The 26,363-nt window shown below is 48.7% G+C and overlaps 1 protein-coding gene across 2 annotated transcripts in view; it reads right to left on the reverse strand.

The window, feature by feature from the left end:
* FLCN (folliculin) overlaps nt 1-26,363 on the reverse strand; it is a 195,032-nt gene that overhangs the window by 60,365 nt on the left and 108,304 nt on the right. For both annotated transcript variants that reach the window (XM_085628926.1, XM_085628927.1), the window contains exons 9-10: nt 24,439-24,562; nt 12,297-12,428 (exon numbers count right to left, since the gene is read on the reverse strand). In XM_085628926.1, coding sequence (XP_085485052.1) covers nt 12,297-12,428; nt 24,439-24,562 — 256 coding nt within the window. The remainder of the gene's footprint in view (nt 1-12,296; nt 12,429-24,438; nt 24,563-26,363) is intronic.

Raw genomic sequence — 26,363 nt, forward strand, 5'->3', positions numbered from 1 at the left:
AAAGTACACATACCAGGGGCAGGCCTCCCGCGTCACTTCAGAAACCGGAAACCGGGCCACAAGAGTGGCCACCGGCGGGGAGGGAACGACCCCGCACGTATAAAACTCAATGCACAACATGGGTGGCACACGCCGCCCACTCACGCCCTGGTCAGTCATTGTCACTCAGGTGACCGTCTTCCATCTCTACACGTGGCGACGTGTGTCTAGCCGCAGCCCCTCCGAGCCGCTTAGCAAACTTCAACGCCTCCTTTGCCTCGGTGAAGTAGTGTGTGGTGCCCTCGTGTGTCACCCTCAGCTTAGCTGGATATAGCAGTGCATATGGGACGGTAGCCTGTAGTAGCAGCTTTTTGGCAGGTAAAAATTCCTTCCGGGCAGCCTGCACCAAAGGAGTGAAATCCGGGTAAAAGGAGATGTTATTTCCTTTATGTTCAATTTTCCCCTTTTCACGAGCAAGGCGTAAGATGAGGTCCCTGTCTTGAAAGTTAAGGATCTTAGCCAGAATAGGGCGCGGCGCCGCCCCCACCGGCGGCCTCTTCCCCAACGACCTGTGTGCCCTTTCAACCGCGAACATCGGGGAAAGCGCCGGATCAAAAAGTTCGTGGAGCAACTCTGACACATATAGTTCCATTTTGCCCGTGTTCGTCGTCTCTGGTATGCCCGTGATTCGAATGTTGGATCTGCGGGACCTGGCCTCTAAATCATCGGTCTTGGCCCGGAGGAATTCCAGTTCTTTGTCAACGAACGTGAGGTGTTGCTTGGTTTCACGTCTGAACTCACAGCATTCAGTGCGTTCGTTCTCTAGGCTGTCTAGACGTGTTTCGTGCGAGTCCACTTGTTGTTTGACAGACTCCAGCTGCGAGGCCATGGCGTCTAGTTTGGCATCAATACTCTTTAGGCTAGGAGGAGCCTAGCGCGCAACCAAGATGGCCGCGTAGGTGCGAGGCTCCCGAGGACCACCACGACCTCCTGAATTAATCCTGGCTATATCCTGTCCTTGTTGAGGGGACTGCATCGGTGAACCCGAGCTGAGGCGCCATCCGTTTTTCCTTTTCGAATCGGACCCCGGACACCGGTGGGAGCACCGATTGAAGGTTGCGGCCTTCTCCGCGCTGGCCCCCCGGATTGGAGTAGTGGGGCGATCCGGGGACAAAGCGAACAACAGCGGCGGGCAGGGCTGGGCGACTCGCGTATCCCGTGCTTTCACTTTCGCTTTTGCGCTCTCCTTGCCCTCAAGCGAGGTAGGGTTGCGGAGCGGGGTGCGCTGGTGTGGCCTTGTCCAGGTGTCCGGCTGACCCGCCGGCCGTGAGTCGTCCTGCGGCCCAGTGGTCGCCCTCCCCCCCCCCCGGAACCCGTGAACTGGTTTACCGGCCCTTTCGAGGAGATTGGCACGACGGTGGGAGAGCAGGCATATCCACCAAACAAGATGGCGACCGGGCGAAGGTGAAGACGACCCGCCGCGGCCCGGCGCCTCAATCCAACAGTATGGACCGCTACACCCTCCAGAAGGGATCTCCGGAGACATCGCGCACATCCCCGGCGGGCCCGACGGAGGCATCTGCTCAACCGGTGGATCTGACCCTCCGGGACGTCATGGGCGCCATCGCAGAGATGAAGGCCTCGGTGGACCAGCGCTTCGACACCTTAGCGCAAAAGATAGACTCGGTCCTGGTGGATGTTAGCCTTGTGAGGGCTGACTTGTCCAAAACCAACGACCGGGTCGATTCCCTGGCCCACACCACAACGAGCCTCACGACGGACGTGGTGGCCCTCCAAAAGGAGGTGCGCCGGCTTGGCCAGGTGAGCGCCCTGATGGACCGGCGACTGGAGGATTCCGAGGGTCGGGCCCGGAGGAATAACGTTCGCATTGTGGGAGTGCCGGAGGGACGAGAGGCGGAGGCGGCAGATCTTTTTGTGCAAGAATTGATCCTTACCCATCTTCAGCCCCGGGGGCTGAGTAAGCTTTTTGCGGTGGAACGTGCTCACCGGGTCCCTGGGGGCAGACCTAAGGCCGGTGCCCCGCCGCGGCCTCTCATTGCCCGGATTTTTAATTTTCGGGACAGAGACGCTATCCTGCAGACCTCCAGGCAACAGGGACCGGTCAAGCTTGATAACATGGATGTGCATTTCTACCCAGACTTTACTCCGGCGGTCCAAAAACTGAGATTGAGTTTTCTCGGAGTTAAACGTCGCCTACGGGACCTGAACCTTAAGTACTCAATGCTTTTTCCAGCTAAGCTAAGGGTGGAGGTGGATGGGCGCACGCACTTTTTTGACCGACCCGAGGCGGCTGGGGACTGGTTGGACACTCTGCCTGGAGATCGGGGCCGAGGGGGTGGGGGGGGTGCGGTTGGCGGGGAGGGCCCGCCGGATCAGAACTGAGGGGTGAAGAATAGGCCTTGCTCTGGACAACATTCCTTTACCATTTACTGATCGTTTATGTTCCCCTCCGATGGAGGTCGTGTGGGGTCTGTTGGGGGCTTCCCTCCTCCTCTGGGGGACTAGTTAGTTTTTCATCTATGGGGCGACAGGCACACTGCACTTTGGGGGGGCTGTTTGGGCTCATGCAGGGGTGCAGGGAGGGGGGAGTTCTGTTGGGATGGGGGGGTGGGGGGGGTGTGTCGTTTGTTTGCACCGCAAGGCAAGCCCTTTACTGTATTGTTGCTCTCGAGATGCTCTGTGGGGGACGACTGATTGCTTCTACGTATGATGGGGGGTAGGGATTTGACTGTGTTGTCATGGAATGTTAACGGCCTGGGGGACAGGATTAAGCGTGGTGTGGTCCTGCAGTACCTGAAACGTATCTCACCAGATGTTATCTTCCTGCAGGAGACACACCTCATAGGTAACTCCTTTCATGCCATGAATCGGCGAGGCTATCGTTTGGTGGCCCACTCAGGCTTCACCTCGGGCTCGCGGGGGGTGGGTATCATGATTAAGAACTCGCTCCCGTTGGAGATTGATGAGGTGCGCCATGATGAGAGGGGACGCTACGCTGTTCTGGTGGGTAGAATGGAGGGTAGAGTGTTTGTTTTTATATCAGTGTACGTCCCGCCTGGGTTACAATCTACTACATTTGCGGATTTGGGGCGCCTCCTCCTGGACCTCCCGGGTGGCCTGCTGGTGGTTGGGGGGGACTTTAATGCGGTAGTTTCTGGGTCTCTGGATCGCCATCCCCCTAGGGACCTCCCCCGGGCACAGGCCTGGCTGTCCGGCCTTTTAGATACTCTGGGCCTGGTGGATTGCTGGCGACTAAAGCATCCCGCGCAGCGGCAATACACCTTCCACTCGGGTGCCCATGGTAGCCTCTCGCGGCTTGATTACATCCTTGTCCCGGCGGCCTATGCTGGGAGGGTGGGAGAGGTGTGCCATCTGGCGCGGGGCATTTCAGATCACTCCCCAGTACTGTTACATTTCGATGTCTTCCCTAGGGGGGGGGGGGCAGGGTGGCTCCAATCAATGCTTGGTACTTGCGTGACCCCACTATTCGTGCTGACTTGATCAAATCCTTACAGCGATACTTTGATGAGAATGTGGGGTCTGTCCCTTCGGCCATCTCCCTGTGGGAGGCTTTTAAGGTAGTTCTCAGAGGGGAGGCCCTCTCCTTTATCTCCCAGGCCCGGAGGCGCGAGCGGGAGGAGGTAACCCGGGTGGAGGCCGAAATTGCGGAACTGGAGGGTGACCTGGGGAGCGGGGTAACCGACGCCAAGTTGCATGTTCTGCACCTCAAGCAGGCGGCCTATAGGGCCCTCGTCACGGAGGCGGCCAGGGGCCTCAGTAGACAGCAACAGGGGCGACTGTATGATGTGGGTGATAAGGCTGGTAAATTGATTGCGTGGTTGGACAAGAGGGAGAGAGCGAGTCGTGTGGTTCCTTTGATTGAGGGGATGGATGGTGTGCCTGTCACCGAGCCGGAAGCCATTGTCTCCTGCTTCGCGGATTACTTCCGCGAGGTGTACTCCCCGGTTTCTCCCTGCTCGGAGGAAGATTCCCATGCCCTGCTTCGGGACATCGCGCTGCCCTCCCTTACGGTGGAGGACAGGGATTTGCTGGACGCTCCTCCCACCTCGGACGAAATTGCCCTGGCTATTCGCTCGGTCGCATCCGGCAAGGCCATGGGCCCCAATGGTATCCCCATCGAGCTCTACAAGCTACGACCGGATGTACTGGCGCCCCACCTGCGCGCCATGTTCCTGGCGGCCCACTCGCAGGGTTCCCTCCCGCCGGACCAGCGTCTGGCCACAATCGTGGTGATCCACAAGGAGGGGAGACCCCGTGAGCGGGTTACATCCTATAGGCCTATCTCGCTCTTGAACGCGGAGCCCAAAATCCTCGCCAAAGTGCTGGCCAACCGGCTGGTTGGCGTGGTGGGCGATTTGGTCCACCAAGACCAATCTGGCTTTATACCCCATCGCAACACGGCTCTTAATCTGCGACGCTTGCATGGGGTGCTCGCGCGTGTCCCGTTTGTGCGGGAGCCGGCCATCTTGGCGTCCTTAGACGCCACCATGGCGTTTGACACGCTTGAATGGCCATACATCTGGGCGATGCTGGCGAAATTTGGATTTGGACCGGGATTCATTAGCTGGGTCAAATTGGCGAGTCTCGGCCCCCTTCGCGCTGGGGCGGGGCATGCGTCAGGGTTGCCCCTTGTCACCGCTCCTGTTTGCATTGGCCTTGGAGCCCTTGGCGGAGTGGCTGCGGTGGCACCCCTCCATCCGTGGTCTCCGCTGGACCCCCGAGCATGAGGACCGCGTGTCCCTCTACGCCGATGATATCCTTTTGTATCTCGCCTCCCCGCGCAACTCGCTGATTGTCCTGGTTGATGTTTTGCGCTCCTTCGGTCGTAACTCAGGCCTTGTCATCAACTGGGCGAAATCCTGCGTGTATGTGCTCTCCGGGGAGGCTCCGGCCCTACCACGGGACTGCCCGATCCAGATTGCCTCCCAGGGGTTCCGGTACCTGGGTATATATATTACTCTAGACCCGGAGGTCCGCTACGAGCGGAACTTGCTGCCCCCCCTCCAGCGCTTGCGGGAGGACGTTGCGCGCTGGCGGCGTCTTCCGCTTTCGCCGCTTGGCCGAGCGGCCTTGTTTAAGATGATGTCCTTGCCGCGCTTTCTGTATGCGCTTCAGAATACTATGGACTTGGTTCCGGCGCGCTACTTCCGTGAGGTGGAGAGCCTGCAGCGGCGCCTGTTCTGGGACGGGAGGCCGCGTATTGCTCTGGCTAAATTGACGCTCCCGTGGTACGATGGGGGGGTCGCCCTCCCGGACATTAAACGGTATTACTGGGCCTCCCAGCTAGCTGCAATTAATCATGGCCTTTACGGGCCCGCCCTGAACCCGGCATTTGAAATGGACAAGATGCTCCTGCCCGGTGGCGACTACAATCGAGCGCTCTACTCTGGCGCGCCCGACTCCCGTCTGACGGGACCGACGCGTGTCATGGTGCGTGCCTGGCACGCGGCTAATGCAGCGATGGGGTGGAAGGACCGTTTGACCCGGGCGACACCGCTATATGCGTCTGAGAGGTTGGGCTCCCTGTGGACATCGAAGGGCTTCGAGAAGTGGGACACGATCGGAATCAGCACAGTGGGAGATCTTTGGACGAGGGGGGGATTCAAAACTTTTGAGACGCTGCAGACGGAGTTTCAGCTGCAAGGCAGTGAGTACTTTCGGTACTTACAAGTCCGCCATGCGCTGGGCTCCGTCTTCCCGGATGTCGCGTCCATTCCGGAGTCTTCCCCCCTGGAGGACCGAGTGCTGGATGGCCATGTCCCAGACAGCACGATCTCCCTTATATATAAAAAGCTGATCAACGACAGATCGTGCCTGCTGACTAGTCTCCGCGAGGCCTGGGTTGCCGACGGGTTGGAACTGGACGACGAGGACTGGATCTCCGCGGTGGCCTCTCCGAAGGAGGTGGCCATCCCGGCTCGCCTTCGCTTCGTCCAGCTTAAGATCCTCCACCGGGTTTACGTGACGGGGCCAAGGCTTCTACGTATGGGCTTTGCTGGTGACGGATTGTGTAAGCGTGGCTGTGGTGCTTTGGCAACTTTCATGCATATTCTGTGGGAGTGCCCAAAGGTGGAGCGATTCTGGCGTGGTGTGCATGAGGTCCTGCGTGTGGTTACGCGTGTCGCGCTGTTGCCTGAAGCGAGGAGATGCTTGCTGAATGTGTGGGAACCAAATGACTATTCGGTCCCGCAGAAGCGGTGGGTGACTCTGGGATACATGATAGCTAAGCGTGACATTGCTCAATTGTGTGTATCCCAGAGGCCCCCGGCGGTGTTGGCCTGGAAAGAACATATGGATTGGTGTATGTTTCGTGAAAAGGTAGTGTATGTGGCGAGGGGTAAGCCTGGGGCGTGGGTGAAAATCTGGGGCCCCTGGAACGCCTATCGCGGGGGTATTTGTGAGCCGCCACTGCTACCGGCCGCCTCACCAGCTCCGTCCCCCTAGCCGACCCCCTCCCCTAGCCGCGGGCATGTGGTTCCCCTGTCCTTGATCTATTCCCATTCCCCTCTTCAGAGTTTGGCTGCTGGTTGGGATCCCCCACTTAAGGAGCACGTGCCGTCACTTTGGATTGCGGGTTGCCTTGCGGGTGTGGTTTTTTGTGTTGTTCTGTTTTGAAAAAAAGGAAACCGTATTGTGGGCTTGGAGTTATGTGGCCTGCGCCATTGATATCTCCTGATTTACCGATCTGCACCGCCAAGAGACTTTTACTGTAGGTATGTCATATGCTTCTGCCACTCTAGCGGCCGGCCGGATGGTTGTAGGCCCATACCTGTAACCTTTTTTAACATGTAATAAACGGTTTCAAAAAAAAAAAAAAAAAAAAAAAAAATACTCTTTAGGCTAGACCGAACCTCCAACATCAGAGCGCGGTATTCGCCCTCAGGCCCCGTCCCCTGCGAGGTAGACTCCGCCGCCTCCTGGTCCGCCGTCTGTTGCTTGGCCTGGCGCTTGTGGTCAAAAGTGAGCCTGGACTGTTTCGCCTCGTTTTTCCCCCCCATGGCGACTGGCCCGTCACGGACACTTATAGGGAGGTTTCCACTACGACAGTCCGGTATGGCAGTATGTAGGTGACGGCGCCTTATGTGCCGGCCTCGACCTCCGGGGTGCAGCCGCCCCCCTGCACCAACTCCACTCCTACGACTCCAGATCTGCAGGGGCGCAGCGTTAAGTCACGAGCGGCGCTTGGGCAGGCCAGTAGGATAGGGCCACCGAGCGGCGCCGCCCCGATCCAGGCGCGCTCGCCAGCTGGGTCGCCTCAGTCACCACCTTGCAGGGCGACGCGGGAGCGGTTGGACGAGTCACAGGCAACCCCACGACCTCTCACCTGTGTCAACTCGTAGATCCTCAATGCCGCCTCCTCCTCGGCCGCCAGTGTCCACAGGAGTATGGTTGGCACGGCTCGGATGCCCCCCGGCTTGGCCCGACCCAGCTGCGTCCCCTGTCCGGCAATCTCCAGGTCAGGTACCGGGACGGTGCGGTATGTTCAGGCACCTCCGTGGCTTATTGCAGGTCCATACACAATCAGGCCGCCTTCAGCATAGGCAGTCGCGGTCTGCAGCGTATTTTCAGCGGTCTCCTCGGCGCAAGTCTCGCTCGCCACCTCAGCAAGCGTGTAGAAGCGCGGGCCCAGCCACAGTCCGGTACCCACCAAGCACTGCACCGGCCAGTCTCACGTCCGTCTCCGCCGGTGATCACAAAATGGCGCTCGCGCCGCTTGGGTCTCCTCCTCTACGGTCGGGCGCAGACAGGCTCGGCAGCGCCCCACACAGCGCGGCGGGCGGAGCGCGGCGGCAGGGCCCCAGACTGCTCCGCTCCTGCGGCTACGATTACCTCCTGTCCACACCTCAGGGCAGAGACAGCAGCCGGCCTCTCCGCTCCAGGCCCACACAGCCCCGGACTCACGCAGCCGCACCCATCCGCTTCCGACCTCCACGGCAGCGGGCTCGCACCAGAGGTTCCGCGCGGGGAGGGCGGCCAGGGGTACAGCTCGGCTCCACGGTCTCCGGCAACCTCAAGAGACCTGACGGCAGCGCATCTCGCAAGGCAGTGTCCTCCGGTGCAGAAATTGGACACTTCACGTGAGTGGGGCAGGATTACAGAAGGATTAATTTGTGCAGCCGGCGGAGCTCGCTCACAGAGCGGCCATTTCGCTGCCCGGTTGGCCACGCCCCCGATGTGCCACATATTAATTAACTTACCAAAGGTAACTATGTAACACACATGTATAGATACTAGAGGAATAAGTTATAGTGTGAAGCATACACTTTGTATGCGTATATTTAGTTCTGTATGTGATGCTATTACAAGTCATGTACTTAATAAAAAGTGCTTAAAAAATAAATAAAAATAAGTTCAACTAAGCAACTAGCCTAAAAGCTCTTGGCAACTCATTTTTAAAAGAGATAGCAGCCAATATGTTTATGGTTGATCACTGAGGGTTTGGTGGGAGGGTGTTGATCACGGAAAGGGCCTCAGAATCACAAATATTGGGTAACTTTATGCTACTCCTAATTTCTGGCTCTATTCCTCGCTTAACGTGTGAGTGAGCTACGCAGCACAGAAAATAGAGATGCAAGAATAGTTTTAGACAGGTACACACCTGATGAACACCACTGAGGTTTCCTCAACTGTTTTAGTGTGTACTTGGACACTGGATGAGGGATCTGTCACATGCAAAGTGTAGTAGTACAAAATGCAGGACGTGATCTACCTGACAATTTCAACCTTAGCTAGTTCCATTCAGGTGCAATTCTGACGTTGTGTCTTGAGAACAAATATGGGATAAATCATCAGAACCACTTTGTCCCATTTCAATACAGTGCACATTTCAGAAGCAAATAGATTCTGAAGATCACTAACGTGTTGTCAAACATAATGGTGACTAGGAAGGATATCTTCTGAGAGATGTGTTTCTTATTCCAAGAGGTCATTGGTTTAAAAGGTGTATATCATGCTGGAGAGAACCAGGTTGAGATTGCAAGAGACTGCAAGTACATAATCAGGAGCACAGTTTATGTGGCTCATCAGTGATCATTTGATGACTTCTTGGATTTAGAGAAGGGTGCCGCTGGTGTGTTTCGCCAAGCCCTAATGTTCACTAAATTACTTGAAAGTGCTCATCTGACTACCAAATGCAGCTACAAGTCTGGGAAAAGACGACATTATTCACAGAGAAAGTAAATAGACAAATATTCTTTGACAAGGCCCAACAGTCAAACCGTGGGCACTTACATGTTTATTGTACTCTTATGGCAGCCTTCCAAGCAGCTGCTGTGATGGTGTCACAGCAAGCCTGCCACCATAGCCAGGATCTCTGTGAAGACCTGGGAAACCATTCTGAGTTCACTGAATGGCAGTGTCTTGCCCTGTTAATGTTGGTTTTGTATTGCTAAGTGAAGGTAGCTTTCTGTTACTGCAGGGTGTAAACATGGAAGTAAGAGTTCTAGAGGTCTACTAAAACTGCAAGTCAATGTCCTGGACAAATCCCAAGAGTGGAACCAGAATCAGCATCTTTACCTTCTGCAGGAGCTGGTGTCTATGTTTATACAGCTCCAGGGCAATACACAGCTTTACCACCTTTTTCCTGCTGTACTGATGCCTGGATGGATTACTGGGAAATGTAAACAAAGCTATGTCCATCCTATCAAGAGGACTCTAGCATTTGTGGTGACTCAAGTCCAGTGGTGACAGTGGAACCCAGTATTTTGATGTGACTGGGCTTGTTTTGTACTAGTGGATAACCTCATTGGAGGAAAAACTGAACCAGGTCTTCCCATTCAAATGAGAAGTTGATCACTTTCTAGTTTTGGTATGCATACATGCAGATGAATAGATCAGTGGTCAAGGGCCAGGTGGAGGTGTCAAAGAGGACTCTGGACACCAGTAAGTTTGTACTTAGCCACTTCCTTGCTCAGGTTAAGAATTAACTAAACACACAAAAGGTGACGGGAGGAATGCTTGCAATTTGTCTAACCACTGGCAATCACTCGGGGTAGCATTCTAACCCATTGTTCCTTTGCCCAAGCAAATCAGTCTTGACCCAGCTCTAATACGAACAGTCCAGCCTGAACTACCTGGTTAGGTTCTCCCTGACCTGAAACACAAGCAACCAAGACCAGCTTCATCTGATTGGAGCTCGTCAGGCGGTGTAGCTTGGTTCATGGGGCATGGTGAGCATGGGACCCATGCCTTGGCATACTCTTGCCACTTAGAGCGTTACATTAAACACACAAAAAGTAATGGTCAGTTCTGGCTGGATTGTTCCTATTGGAGCAGGTTCAAGACTGATTTGCATATGGCTTGATCCAAACTGAGGTGGCATGATGGGCAAAAGAACGATGGGTTGGAATGCCAGTGGTAAGACAAACTGAAAGCATTCCTTCCATCACTTTTTGTGTATTTGATAAGAATTAAGCTATTTATCTCTTGGGCATAGTCGAGGCGCAAGGAGGCATTAAGGTAAAATTTAAACCACTGCTGTAGCACTTACCTCGCAATGAACAGATATGAATTAGCTTTTCTGAATGGTTAACTGGACTAATTCATCTTTTTGCCCTAGTACTCCAAACATTTTTCCTCCAGTGTCCTTGTGGTAGAGAGGCAGTCTTCAGGGAAGCATCAATAACTACAAATGGCAAGGCTGTGGGTTGCCAGAGACAAACAGCCAGGGAGTCTAATATTTATTGTCAAAAGTCTTTGTGATATTTGGGTCGGCGTGGGGTTTATTCCAGACATCCTTGGTCTCTTTGAGGACTTGGACCTTGATGATCAAAGTTGATGATGGTGGGTAGGCTACAGGGAGAACATCAATACCATGCATTCCGCGGTGTAGGCACTGAGTTGTACTGTTTGGTTGGATACATTTACTCCTGGCCAACTGTAACAGCGTTTGTATCTGTGTCTATTCTCAAGAACCTTAAATGAAGCTCTTGGATAGGTTGACTGAGGCGTTTCCATCTTTGGCAGTTCAGCAGGGAGGATACAGGAGTGAATCTAGAATGACCCTGATGTGCATGGAACCGGGTCTGCAGCACGAGGACCTGCACTAAAAGAAAGGATTCAGGAGTGAAGCAGGTGGTGCAGTGTACTCCTAGGCCCGATGTGTTTCCACTGCTCAAGCAAACTCCAAACAAGAACTGTGCTGGAGGCACACCTGCACAGTAGAATCGGCTGAGACAACCGATTCCCTGTGTCTGTACATCTTTCTGGGTTTTGTTTGATTTGTGAGAGAAAGAGTGCCGCAAAACCGGAAGAAGCAGACATACTTTGGAGTTTGTGGGATAAGCTACATCACAAGCTAACTTAGCAGCCTTTGCCTTCTCAACAAGTCTCAGCACCGAAGAAGAGTAAGTCTCAATTCCGATAGGAGGAGGTAAGAGAAAGAAGGGGTTTGGCAGGTTAGCACTGCAGCACAGAACACTCACAGCAGCTACACCCCCTCCTCCAGTGCAACACTTCCCCAGTCCCAGGAGAAAACAGAGACTTGGTCCTGTGACTTGTACCCAGGCATGGAGGTTTGCCTTACCTCTCAGTACAACAAATCGGCTGTATTGTACACAGAGAGTGCTTCAATCCCACTGTGCCATGGCAGCTTGAAAGGGGGAGGGATTCACAACACAAGAGTCGATTCGCTTTTACAGAACAGGAGTGGGTTTAGTTACCCAAGGGGCATAAGGCTTCCCTGGAGTTTATTTTCCTTTTCTTGACCATGCCAATTGGATCTGGATGGATCAGGTACTGAGAGCAGGAGGTATGTGCGATTCAGTACTTTCACCTTTCCTAGAATGTTTACAGTCAGTTGCATATGACCACTAAGGGTGACTTTCAAATGGGTGGAGACCAGTTTGTGGGTAGGATACCCAACTCTATCGGAGATGGCGTACCCAGTACAGCACAATTCGCAAGTCCATACACTCAACTTATGATTCCTTCTCCGTAAAGAAATCCAATATCTCCACTGGAATAGGGGTATTTTTACTTTATGTGCAAGTATGACCATTTCCGAAAGGTCAAAGACTTACACTCCTTGGAATATTTATGATGTTGTATACATCTAAGCTGATGACTGTTAACTCTCCTGCATTACGACATTTAAGTTTAAAAATATGACTTTCCAACTGTATGTGCACAAACAAGTAGCAATCCATGCTGAAGAAAAATAGTAATTACAACTGTCCAGACTGAAAATATCAGTTCACAATAGCGTGCAATAAAAATCATAATAGAAACCCATCTTTTTCCATTTTCAAAGCATCTCGTTTCTCATGGTTTCTCACCTCGGTCAGTTGCAACAGGGCTTCCACTATTGACCACAAATTCGTACTTGCTGAGGGGTTCATCGTCCACGAACAACACAGGATACAGGTTGGAGCAGGTGGCCCCACGGACATCAACAATAACAGCAAATTCTACAGTAACACAAACAAAAATAAGGTTAAGACTCTTCAGACAGCTTTCCAAGCAAATAGTATCCATGAAACTATTGGTATTGTGAGGAAAATGGAGGTAATGAAATGTGGACATCAACACCACCATCAAATAAAGGGCTTCACTTCACCCACCACTGCAGAAAAACAAAGAATACCCAAGTGAAACTAGCATTGGCAGACTAATAGGTCTGGCTTGGGCCAGCCTGTGATTTTTTTCTTTCTTTTTATATTTACAAAGATATGCAGCAGACATTAAAAGTGCAATAGTAATACAAAGTACAAATAGTGTATTCTTAAGTTTGAAAGCTAATTCTTCCAAACAAGTTAAAAATGGACAGTCACAAAAAGAAATAAAAAACATGAAATTAAACTAGAAGTGAAAGTAGCCATTGGCATACTGGCATACAGCCTTGGTATGAAGTGAACTACTTTATTTTAGTCCACTTCATGCCAGCATGAATGGTGGGGAAAAAGCGGTCTCTAAGCCACACCTACAAGTTGAATTTCGTCAAAAGCCAAATCTACAAAATGACGAAGGGTTTGCAGAATAGACAGACTGTAATTCTTGGTTTTCCTATCTGAAATAGTAGAAAGTTGTGCAAGGTCGAGCTTGCATTTAATATTTTATCAGGCCCTCTCTCTTCCAGTATTACATTTCTTTTCTTCGTGGAGTCTCAGATAAAAGAATGAACTACTGTGAATGCAGCTGGAGTTTGTTAGCCATTTTCATTAAAAGTTATTTTTAAGCTATGCTGAAAGTCTTCTTCAGAAAGAGAATCCACTGTATGCAGATGTCCATCAGCCCTCACAAAAGTATATAAATATGAAGAATACATGAAAGAACTATCTTTAATCATTGAAAACTTTGACGCAAAAATAAAAACTGTTTCAGATTTTTTTTTGCTTTTTTCTAATCATAAACATCTCACTGACATACAGAAATAACTGACAGGCGTGGGTGTTCGTTTTTCTCTTGGAAACAATTGATAAAAGGTGTGTGCATGTTACTAGTATGCTGTTGTGTAACCGGTGCACTTCTGAAACCAACTTTTACAAATTCAGTATTGTTGCACTTGTCCAACCGCTTGCCAACTACCGGCAACAGCGATATCACTTTCTCCTATATCTCCCTAAAGCGCAGTCTATCATGTCATTCAGAGATCGACCCGCAGTAGTCAAGGTTGGTGGTGTACTTCCTCCACGTAGCCCATTGCTTGCCTGTGTGTAAAGATGTCAATGGGGAGGGAGAAGAGTTTGCAGCAGTGGCAGAACTAACTAACTGCAGAACAAACCACGGGCTTGTGGAAGAACCCTGAGGCACTCCACACTATAGTAAAATCTTCAGATTGAAAGGGTTGGAACAAGTGACAGACCGTCTACTGTCACTTAGGAAAGACTGAAACCATTTCAGCGTCCGTTTACCAACAGCAAAGATTCTTAAACAAAATAGAAGCACTATCAGAGTAAGTTTCGAACGCCACAGAATATCATGTAGAAATGAGCGGGGCACTGTCATTGGAGCGTGCACAAGTCGGAGAACCTGAAACCTAAGGTTACGCAGCCCGCCGGTCCCCTCGAGGAAGCCCAATTTGGGAACGATACAGGTACTATTGACCTGTCAGTAAGAAGAAGGGTGAGTTAACTACTTACCTTACCAGGGTGCTTACAATTAGCATCTTGACACTCTCTATAGGTCCTGAAGAAAGTCCCCCGACCCTTCCAGACAAAAAGGGTTGAAACATGTCGACCTTTCACTTGGACAACAAGGTGCTGTAGAATAGTAACACTTCTACAAGTGCACCTCCGTATCTTTTTTAACCTTGCTACCTCTCCTACCGAATAAAGTGTGTTTGGGGAACGAGTGGGCAGCATTTTTAACTCACGTCACTCCTATTCACATTATCACTGATCACTACTGATACTACCAGTTGGTCAACCTCCAGGTGGAAGAAAGCATTCTGTCAAAAAAGACCCAATGATGATGCTTTCACGTCGCTAAGAGAAGCAGAGAACCAAGATATACCGCTTAACCACTCCTGTACGTGAATGAGGGTTTTTAAGTTGATTACCATACGACCCGGGTATTACAGGTACAAGTGATCCATTCTCCCTTTGATTTTCTACATGTAGAAATGAGGGCAGCTGATTGTCCAGGATCTAAGATGAATCTAATGTCCTCAATTACAGCTATGAGTACAATACTAAAAGTTGGCCTGCAGCCAGATTGAGATATATATCTAGATGATTGTTAGGTTCAAGATATGCAGAGAGTTGGAGATTTATGGCTGTCTCAAGAATTTTAGAAGGCAAAAGTAATAAAATAATATGGAGAATGATTTATAGTTAGTAAGTATAAAGGGATCTGTAGTGGATTTCTTAAAGATAGAAACTACCATATTCTTTTTCCATTATATGGTATCATGGCAGAGTTAATTTGGAGGCTAGGGTGAAGTTGCCTCAACACTAACTGAAGAATATGTCGTTTCAGGGGTCAAGTGATGAACCAGACTTGGTCTGATGTAGGACATTTCTACCTGGTCTTCTGATAGCAAGACAAACTCATACAAAGATGTCCTAGATTTAGAAATAACTGGTTTATCTAAAATGGAACAGGTGTCTGACATAGGGATAAGAAAGTTATAATAGATTTTCTCTTTAAAAAATGACCTGAGAAGCCAGATTACTAGATTGAGCTGCCTGAGGTTTGGGTTCTGACCTGCCCTGGTGCTGAGTCAGTAAATCTGGTCTCAGTGGAACCATTTCATGAGAATCTTACAACATGTCCAGAACCATCTAATATCAAGCCTGTCTCACCCAAGGTAATGCCACCAAATTGAAAGTCATAGACACTTTCCTCATAACATTTGAGATTCGAGGCAGTGGACGAAAGGCGTAGGCAACTATCCCTGACAAATGCATCCATATTGCATTTCCCATTGACAGGGTGTGTGTACCTAAAGACGAAGTTTTGGCATTTTGCACGGTGGTGAACAGATCAATTGTGGTATTGCCCAACGGATAAAAGCACCTTTGAAGCACTTGGGGATTAATATCCCATTCCTGGACTTATTGATGCACCTTGCTAAACAGGTTCGCAATGTTGTTGTCCACCACAGGCAGATATTCTGCTAGGAGCTGAATGCGATTCAGAATGGTGCAAATTTGTTGGGCTAGAGTTGATATCGGAGGTGAGTAAGCAATCCTCTCCACGCCACCCCTTCTGGATGCATTACATTGCAGCCATGCTGTGCAAATAAATAATGTGACAACTCTGTTGTTTTGGCGTAACAGTCATATGGTTGAGATGTGTTTCACCACAGGAAAGTGCTGTGAGTCCTGTGCTGCACCAACACTAGATCTTCCCATTGACCCCTGCTAGTGACCTCTGTAGCTTTGCATGCAGCACTGTAGGAAAGAGATCCTCTTGACATGGTTACCTCCCCTCCACACACGTTTTGCCTGGTATCTGGTGCAATTTTGACTGAGAGTGTGCTGGGTTCTTGCTAAGCAGGTCCCTAGCACCAGTTTTCTTTCCCTAAACAGTACAATTGTTCCACAACAGGCAAACCCTTTGGAACCCCTTGTAGGTCCCAAGTAAATGGTATCCCTGGTACCTAGGGCATTTAACCTAAACAGGGTCCCTAAGGGCTGCAGCACAAATTATGCCACCCTAAGGGACTCCTCATCAAGCTCAATAAAACTGCCATCGCAGCCTGCGTGCCTGGATGCGGACAAAACTGAAGCATCGACATGACACACATCGAAGTGTGCCATGCCTACCAGCACTACATGTGGTATGGGTAATTCACCCCTACGGCAGGACTTACAGTCCTAATGCAGGGTGTACTATGCCCATGTGAGGGCATGTCTGCAAGAGTGGATATGCCCCGATGATAACTAAGTTCACATATAGATGTTACCAGTGCACAGGGAAGCCATAACGAGTACATGGGGTGGGCACTTGTCATTATGAGTTCCCCAGCTACATGTACCCCAAGGTGTTTGGTACTAAACACCTCATCTTAATATACCTACACTGATGCCAGTGCTGGATTTATTAATAAATGCACACAGAGGGCAAAAAACCTACTGGCTACTAGTGTGGTTACCCCTCTGGCCTTGGCCAACCTGCCGCCACTAGATATTTTTCTGGCTTCCTGAGGTGGGAGTTTTCGCTCTCCAAGGCCAGGAACAAAGCCTGGTGTTCACACCTCGTCCAAGCAGGAACTACCTTCCAGGGCGCGAAGTTTTAAACACCATGTCGCCTTTGAAATGCGACCCAGGCCTCTCTTGTTAGTAAAAGATGACAACCCACTGCCCTGTTCCCACTTTGTGGATGGAGGACAGGCGGGAAAATTAGTTAGATTAGGAAGGTGTGTCCACACTTAGGCAGCACCACCCCTAAGGTGGGGCAGCTGATGTGGACCCCTCTTTTTAGAATCCTCTATCTTGTGTTGGAGCGAATTAGCCTATTAGGATCATGGTTATGCCCATTTCCCACAGAAAGTGTTCATATAGAGGGTGTAGTTACCCTAAAAGGTAGGTAGCCCATTGGCTACTACTCGGTACTCCCCTTAACGACCCTAAATTGAGAAGTTAGGTGGTACCCCTTGACCTTGAACTTCAGATTCGATGGACCTAAAGACAAAGAGGACAAAGAAGAGCTGCTGAACCCATGAAGTGAGTGCCTGCCGTGGAGTTCAGGCATGAAATCCTACCTGCCGCTTTAAGACTCGACAATGAAAGTGAACTGTCTCATCCTGCTGCTGTGTGCCCTCTAAGACCCCCAGAGGACTACTAGCCCTAGCAAACTGCCCAAGAACTCCCTTGGAGTAGAGGAGCTATTCTCCTGCAGACTGCAGGCACCGAAACAGCAGAGTCCAGTCCACCGACTTGCAGCTCCCTGGCACCACTGGAGCAACCGACCAGGAGGAGTTATGTGTGCTCTGAGAGATTGGATCTGTCTCCCCAATGAGTGTGGAGGCACAAGGACCGACCGGAGTCGTGCAGTACCAATCCCCGGGGGAAGGCACACCATGCACCCAAGACCGACATTGAAGAGTCCAGTCGGGACTCCAACTGTACTGGAGCCCAGCAGCCGCTAAGGGACCTCAAGACCCCTGAGACCCACTTTGAGAGTGGCCCAGCAGTCCTGAATTTGTCCAACCTACCTGCTCTGCACCCAGCCCTCTCGGGCTGAATAACAACGAACCGGCTGTTCTCCCTTGTCCCTAAGGCCCTTGCGACCCTAGCCCCTGTTTGGGAGCTCTCAGACTTGCCAGCAAGTCCCTTTGTGTAGCCTGTCTTTAGAGGACCCCCCTTCCCTGTAGTGTGCAGCTACAAACTCCCTGCTCTCGATGGAATTTATGACACACCTGACGAACTGTTGGTAGAACATTGGCCCTTGGCTTCCAGCTATTCTAAACCCGGAAGGTGGACCCCTACAACTGTCTGTGCTGTGAGCTTTACCTACCTGCTGTTTCCTCCCATAGGATCGTATGGTACATAATTGAGAACAACTTTGAACTAATTGCTTATCTTTGAAAATTCAAAAGAAATACAGTACTTACCTTTGAACGTAGTGCTTGGTCGGAAATATATATACAAAGAATTATTTTTCTAAATTGGTCTTGGATTTATTTTTTGAGTATATGTCTCAATTATTGCCTCTGTGAGTAAAACAAACAGTTAGCACTACCCTCTGATAAGCCAAACTGCTCGCCCACACTACCACAAAAGAGAGCGTTAGTATCATCTAATTTAGTCTCTGTAAACCAATTGAGGACCCCTGGATTCTGTGCACAGTGTACTTTGTTTTAGTACACTATATGATGAGCCAGCTTCCTACAAGCACTATAAATGAAGCAATCATCCCCAAAAGTTTAATTATCATCCTTACCATAAGAGAAATTATACCTCTTTTTATGACACCAGCATTTGGAATGCAGCACCCTTTCTTGATTTGGGTAGACTACTCCTGCAACAATATTCAACACAGACACTAGAAAGGGCTGGATCTTCTGTGGCTCAAGTTGCAACTTTTTGGCATTGACTGTGAAACCTAGCCTTTGTAACAATGACACTGTCCTCTGAGTTTGTGCCAGCCATTACTCTCACCTGATGCTCTTCATTAGCCAATCGTCTAGGTAAGAAATCACATATATGGCATTTCAGCACAGGTGCACTGCTACACATCTGAAAAATACCCTTGCAGCTGTCTTGATCAAAAAGGTTGGGACTTTGAATTGGTAGTGTTGCCCATTTACCACAAAGTACAGGTAGCAGTGATGTGCAAGTATGCCTCCTTTCGAGTAGCAGAGTGATGTCCTACATGGTAGTCATATGAAAGTGCTTCAAATGTATTTGGTGGGTTAGAGGCTGGGGTCTAAGATAGGCTGACGAGTTCTGTTTCTTGGCGGATCAGAAAACATGGTATTCCAAGTGTTTTGCCAGAGCTGCAACCCTAGGGCAGCACTTTACCAATTCAAAATTACTACTTTTCAAACTTTTCTAAAAAATGCTTGGGAATGTATAACTTTTCCCAAAATATATCATAACTGGAATCAGAATAGCAAATAAGCCTCCTGGGATATTTGTGGGAAAGATGTTATTTCCCCAAATATTCTATGACTGTGGTTAGAATTGTAAATGTCACCTTCCATTGTCCACCACACCCACTGCTGCCCTGAGGGCACAGTTCAGGGCAAGAAACACGAACAAGCTGGAAATACAGGATGCAGACACTCAGCCATCCTGGAGTGGGGGTACAACCTTGATGGCACCTTTGGCGAGGAGCGCTGGGCTTCTTCCTGTAACAGTTGTAGATGGTGTTGGTTTATTACATGATGACAAGATGGAATCATTGGTGGTAGACAGCACTCTGCCTGCTGTGCCACTGGCAGCACCCATTTGTCAGATGTTATTGCTTCCCATAGTTGGAAGGAATACCCTCAATCTTACCATGATAGGTGTTGTGTGACTGGGGATAGGCGAGTCAATGCCTGGAGATAGAGGCACCCTTGTTGAGCCATGTCTACCCTTGCCTCTGCTGTTGCCAGAGTTGCTCTCTCTGCTGACGGACTTGGGTCCCCAGAGTCTCTTGAAAGGACTGCTATTGGAGATATCCCTGCCTCTGAGTAAGACTTAGGACCTTCTCTGACCGGTTTGCAGAAGGCACACCTGAGTATTTGAATGTGTAGGGCTCCCATGGCTTTGGCAGTCCATGCTGTGCTAAGTGTTTTGTAGCATGGAACCGAACTCAGGACCGAATAGATGCTTTCCATCAAATGGGACACTGATGAGGTGCTCTTGGACTTCTAGTCTAAAAACTGAAACTCTTAGCCAAGCATGGTGTCTCAGCAAGATGCTGGTATTAATTTACCAGGAAGTAGTATCAACAGAGTCCAGAGCACACCAGAAATTCACATTTAAGATGACTTTCCCCTCTGTGACCAGTTCTTGCCCACACATGTGGTAGGCTTTAGGGAGGTCCCTCACCAACTCCTCCATCTCCTCACAATGATGGCAATCATATCTGGAGAGCAGTCCAACTTAATTGGCAAATCTTCACTGAGTGGCTGCCTCGACATCTGCATCAAGTTTCATGCTCTCCTCATCTGGAGGAGGAGCATCCTCTCTTGCCTGAGCAGAGGTTTTCTTTGTACTTGTGTGCACAACAAAAAACTCAGCTGGGACTCGGCACCTAATGTAAACTGTGGTTGTCTCACACCACCTTGATTTTTTCCCAGAAATATGGGTGATAACCTAACCTTGACTGGGAGGGTGGGTGGGGGGGGGGGGGGGGGCGTGGCAAAGCGGTGGATGGAGGGGTGGTCCCTGAAGTTATCTGTACTGTATGTCACCATGCTTTATTGCATGGGCAAGTACTAGACAGACATTACATTTAGAGAAGGGTTTTGATTCATAAGATTTTCCTCCTTCTCAACCACATGGGCATAACATTGTGGTACTGCATTACCTTCTGTACAACTGCATGGTAGGCATTGGTGTCATCTGTTGGGAAGCCATAAAAAGATGGGTCTCCAGGTCGGAACCATCTTGAAGGTCAACATGGCAATCCTTCCTAGGGACATGGGAAATATTTGTCCATATGAACAAGACCCTTACAAACACACCCAAATAAATGGGGTGTTACATGCTTTTTTCCTACCCAACTGTTCCATATATGCCTACCTTTTGAAGATGTAACCTTACAAATACATTTAGGTGGAAAATGTAATCCAAATGTTAGCAAATACCCGCCAGACTTTGTGGTTTTCCCCAATATTTGCAGTGGGCACCCCCGACTTTCGTGTGTTCCTAGCCTAACTATTACACCTGGGAAAAGGTAGTGGCATGGATCATGAGTATCATAAAGGCTCCCTTGGTAGGTATCAGTGTGGTTTGAGTGGATTGAGGACTGTGCTGCCAGGGAAAGAGGTGGTGTATGTGCCCAAGGAGGTGCTAGTGGTGGTGCAGGAGGCCTTAGGAAAGTGAGCTCTGGTGGTGCACTGGTAGGTAATCTTCTTAAAAATTGAAAAAGACTGTAGCTCCATAATATTTGCTCCCCAAAGGTGAGATTGCTCTTCTTAGGTATGTGAGGTGCATGGGGCACATCCTGCGGAGTTGGTCAAGCTAAGGTTTTCCATTTTGAGGGGTGAATTAAAACTTTCACTGTCTGATGTCGGTATGGGGAGCCGCACGGACCTCCAGTCGGGCACCTCATGAAGCTTGAAGGTGAGTGGGAATTCACTAGAGTCTGGCGTTGAGGCCTGTTTCGGTGCTGGTATCGATGTGTGTCTCAGAGCCAGCTTTTAAGGCAATTTTGCTCAGAGGGTGGCTTCTCAGAGGCTTGGGTCGAGAAGGTGTTGATGGATGTCAAGGGTCAGTGTCCTTTCCTGAAGATTTCCTGGAGATAAGGGGCGTGGGATCACTCAGAATCAAGAGATCTCAGAGCCTGGAGCCAGATCTGAAGGTCAGCACATCTTGTGGATCACTGCAGGACTCTATGCCCGACTCCCTCATGAGCATTGCTTGATCTTAACGTGAGGAAATTTAGTAGGTCAATCCCTGGAGTTGGGGGTTGACCTTCGAGTGAACGTGGTGGAATGGAGGCTTTTTTTTTGTCCTGGGGCGTTGGCACTGGCACAATGGAAGTTCCTCTGTTTCTGAACCATTGGAGGACAAAGACTCTGGGCTTTGCTCTCCCTGCACTGGCTGAATACCTGAACGTTTAGGCTGTTTCTTGCTAGGCACTTATGATGTCCTCAGATCTGAACAGGGTTGATGTCTCGGGTGAGTCTTGATGTTGCATCTTTTGGTGTTGTCCGCACCAGTAAAAGATGGTCTTGTTGAACTTGAATGCCTTACACGCTGAGTGGGTTGACTTCCCATGCTCCGAAGACAGGCAGAGGCTACAGACCCTATGCTGGTCAGACCAGAGAAATTTGAGGAACATTTAGAACAGAATTGGAAGGGTATTCTCTCCACAACACGCTCCTCCAACAGTGAAACTCAATGCAACCTGAGTTTCCTCTAGAAATCTACATCAATGCTTCTTGAATTCAACACCTACACGGTCGCTGATTGTATATAAAGTTCTTCTATCACTGGGGTAGAATTCGCAATGACTGTCACTGAAGGTCACAGAAAAGAGGTTGTGAGTCACTGAGCTGGGACTGAAACATCCCAACCCGATGGCAGAAAAAAACAGGTCTTTGTCCTGCATTGTGGACTAAGCAAGGTATCTTCTGCCTCAAAACTTCTCAGAAGAAAAACAACTTGAAAACGTCAATGGCCATACTAGGTAGCAGGAGTATGCAGAGCATGTGTATGCACAGCAAACTATGCTATGAACATTAATTTATCCGTGGTAAGAAAACTGATAAACAAAACCATAATCATGAAATTTGATAGACGTTAAACTAAACACTAGTAGTTGGCAACAACTAGCTAGACATGTATAGGAGCCGAGTTAGCAAGGCAGAAAAGAGAGATGGGTTGTAGCGATTGCCAGTGGTTAGACAAATTGCAAGCATTCCACCCATCACATCCCATGTGTGTTTGACGTAACGTCCTAAGTGGAAAGGATTAGCTTAGACGTGGGTCCCGTTCTCACTGTGCTACTAGAACTAAGCTATACCTAACTGATGAGCACCAATCAGGGTGAAACTAGTCTTTGCTAGCTTGCTATTTTATGTTCTGTGTATTTGTAAAGAACACTTTTACCTGTGAGGGTATCCTGCTGCTGAGTTGGTGTGTGTCTAGCCCTGGTTATGATAGGGTAGTTAATTGAATTGCTGGGTCTTCAGCTTCTTTGGGAAATCAAGAAGAGAGGAGGAGGCTCAGATATGGAGTGGTAGGCTGTTCCATGATTTAGGAGTTATGTAAGAGAACACCCGTCTTCCTGATCTAGTTCTGTGTATGCATGGGATGTGTGCTAGGAGTCCTGTGAAGCGGCGGTGTCTGGGTGGTTGTTGGAAAGAGATACAACTGTTCAGGTAGGTGGAGCCAAAGTTGTGTAGTACCTTGAATGTGCATATGTTTCGGTTCAGGGAGGACCTGGACTGAAAGTTTGGGCTGGACTGATTTTATTGGAGCAGGGCCATTCCACCCAACACCTTATGTGGGAATGAGAAAGGGAGATACCACAAAATTCTAGGAATATGTCTTCAATAACACCTATCATTTTATGAAGTTTACAAACCTGACAGGTACTTGCTAGAGACACAGACTTACGTCTTGGAAACAAAAATGCATCTTGTTCTGATAACTACTCAAATTCCAATCAAATAGCTTCATGTGAGCAGATAAAAAGAAGGTGCTGTTTATAAAACACGTATCTGAAGCTGTATTTACTTAGAAAGCTTTTACATTCAAGAATAGTTCTGTATTAGAATGCAAAGCCAAACGAGACTTACAATAAGGCATGTTTAGGTTTTATATTTTGTCTCATAAAATATGCAAATATATTAAGCATGTATTTATTCAGCGGGAGCATCAGAGGCCATGTCCTGCAATTATTTTGTAATCACACTTTCTTAAACTCCAACTTCACTCTGTAACATGGTACTCTAGGAACAGCAGGTGCCAACAGTATAAGCCTATTAAATTAATCTTGGTGGCATTAACCCGAGAATGATCCCCAAGTTTTTTAACTGTTCATTTTCGTCTCATTTGGAAGGAACACACTCTACCTGCATCTAGAATTTTTGGCCACGTGCTAGGTCAAAAATACAAATTAAACTTTCATTTGTTGATTTAATCTAATTTTTAAGAAAAAAACACAGCAGTGATAAGAAAGAAATAAAATATTAAGCATCATAAAACTGAAAAATAGCCAATGGGCAAAAAGTATGAACAAATAAATCACAAGTGAAAAAAATGATGAGCAAAACACCGACTGCATTTAGTTTGATTGATTCACACATGTTCTCTGTTTTTTAATCCCCGCTGAAAACATTTAGTGATCAAGACAGGGAGATATAGGCAAACATGTTAAAAAGAAAAAGGGAAAATTGAATATTCCTGGGTTGCTCAAAATAACCCTCTCTCATTTTTGGATCAAGATTATGCATACTCTATCCATTTATGATGGGGAATATATGGGTACAGTCACTCAAACATCTTACCACCATTAAATACCTAAAATTGTGATAAATCTCAGTAATATAAAGCAAGAGGCATCTGTTCGATTCTCAACTCTGAATGCCGGATGTTATCTACATGGTTTGTCCAAACACTGACAATGAAGGGGAGTTGCCAACCAAAAGCATGAAAGGGACTGAGCGCAGGTGGGTGAGGCCTTACTTGGGTTGAATGCTCTCACACAGGTGAAAGCAGATTCTGGAAGGCTGTAAAGAAAGTGGCATATGCAGTTGCTATCACTCAAGTCATGCTTTGGATGGCAGTAAAGACAGCACTCAATGAGATAACTGTGATAAGAGGATGTAAGTTGGTGACAAGTCTCAAACAATCGTGACGCTATTACCAGACGACAGTATGTGTGGTGGGATCTGCACATGAGGGCTGAGCCCCAGGAAGTTGCAGCGATACGTCTCCTCGTACTGTTCACTATATGGGATAGTCCGCACACATCCAACAGGTAACATAGCCTATGGGAGAAAACACAAATAGACATTTTAGGAAAACTAGAAATACTCTTCAAAAACACCCTATGTATTGACTTTTCGACTGTACAATAGATTCAAAACAAGTTATGTCAATCATGTTTTCATCTTCCACGGCCAATCATGTTGTCATATTCCAATAATATAAGCACAAGAAACTCAGACCATGTAATTTCAGTATCTATCAATGATGAATGATAAACAATAAAGAAGCGTTGAGGAGGCATTATTTCCAAACTCAGACTGACATTTCTGCCTTTTTCCTAAACTAAAAAAAAAATTTTTTTTTAAATGAAACAACTTTTTTGGTTGAAAGATTTCTCCATCACAAACGCAAGGCCCTTTTTCACTTTTTTGCATGCATTTCGCTTATGGACGGTGCAAAACGCTAAACTGTTATCAGTAAAGTGAACGTTTGTGTTGGAAATAGCTGTTTTTCAGGGATATTCCCTAACTTTTTGCCTTCTTCCTCCTGTTTTTTCTAGTTTTAGGACTCTAGGCCCCTTACCACTGCTGACCAGTGCTAAAGTGCAAAAGCTCTGTGTCTAAAACGTAATAGTATTTGGTTTCTCCATGATTGACCTACTTGGTTTACTAGTACATCCCTAGTACAGTGCACAAGATGTGCTCAGGGCCTGTAAACCAAATGCTTCTAGTGCGCCTGAAGCACTGAGTGTGCCACCCACATAAGTAGCCCTTCAAACATGTCTCAGGCTTGCCACCGCAGAGCCTGTGTGCGCAGTTTTTAACTGTCAGGTCGACCTGGCAAGTACACCTACTTGCCAGGTCCAAACCTTCCCTTTTATTACATGTAAGGCACCCCTAAGGTAAGCCCTAGGTAGCCCCATGGGCAGAGTGCAGTGCATTTAAAAGGTAGGACATGTGGTTTTAAGTTTTACATGTCCTGGTAGTGAAAAACTGCTAAATTCGTTTTTCACTACAACAAGGCCTATCTCTCCCATAGGTGCCGCCTTGTAACATTTTACAAGTGTACTTTCCAATTGGGACCCGACAGAAAATTGGAGTTTGGGGCCTCTATATTCACAATTTGAAAACACATCTTTTGGTGAAGTTGGTTTTTAAATTGCAGGTGAAAATGCTACTTTTAGAAAGTTGGCATGTTCTTGCTTGACCATTCTGTGCCTCTGCCTGTCCCTAGAATACACGTCTGGGCAGGATAACAGTTGAGGTTTGTGAATTCACTCTAGATGGTCACACACAAAGGGAACTGAGGTGTGCCCTGCATAACCTGATGGACCATCACCAGGCTGATGGGTCTTCCTAAGCTAAAGTGGTGTGAGGAGCGGACACTTGCACCTGGATTGGGCTGTGCCTGTCCCCTCACAAAGCAGTCTCTACCCCCCTATAGTGTGTCTGGAGCTAGGACCAGGAATGGCAGGGTCTTGTGCACTACAAAGACTTTCCTTTGAAGTTTGTCTACTTCAAAGGCTGAAATGGGTATGAGTATTGGGCCTTTGACACCATATACTGGGCCCACTTCTGGATTGAGGGCATTTTGACAGGAAGAAGAGCTGTGTTGCTGTCAGGAGAGACTGCCACTATGCTGTTGGCTTTGTTGTGCTGGCTTGCTGCTGCTTCTGTACTGGTAGTGAAAGGACTGTACTTTGCTTTCTATGTGCTGCTTTCAAAGTTTCTCCAAGGACTTAAGTTGAGCTTGCCTCCTGTCGGAAGTCTCAGGGCCATCAAAGACTTCACCTGAGAGTCATGCTCTTCCAAGTGGTGCCAAATCCAGTTCCTGGGCCGTTGGAAGCGAGTTTGCTGTGTT

Source organism: Triturus cristatus, chromosome 10, assembly GCF_964204655.1.
Source record: "Triturus cristatus chromosome 10, aTriCri1.1, whole genome shotgun sequence".
Taxonomy (NCBI): domain Eukaryota; kingdom Metazoa; phylum Chordata; class Amphibia; order Caudata; family Salamandridae; genus Triturus; species Triturus cristatus.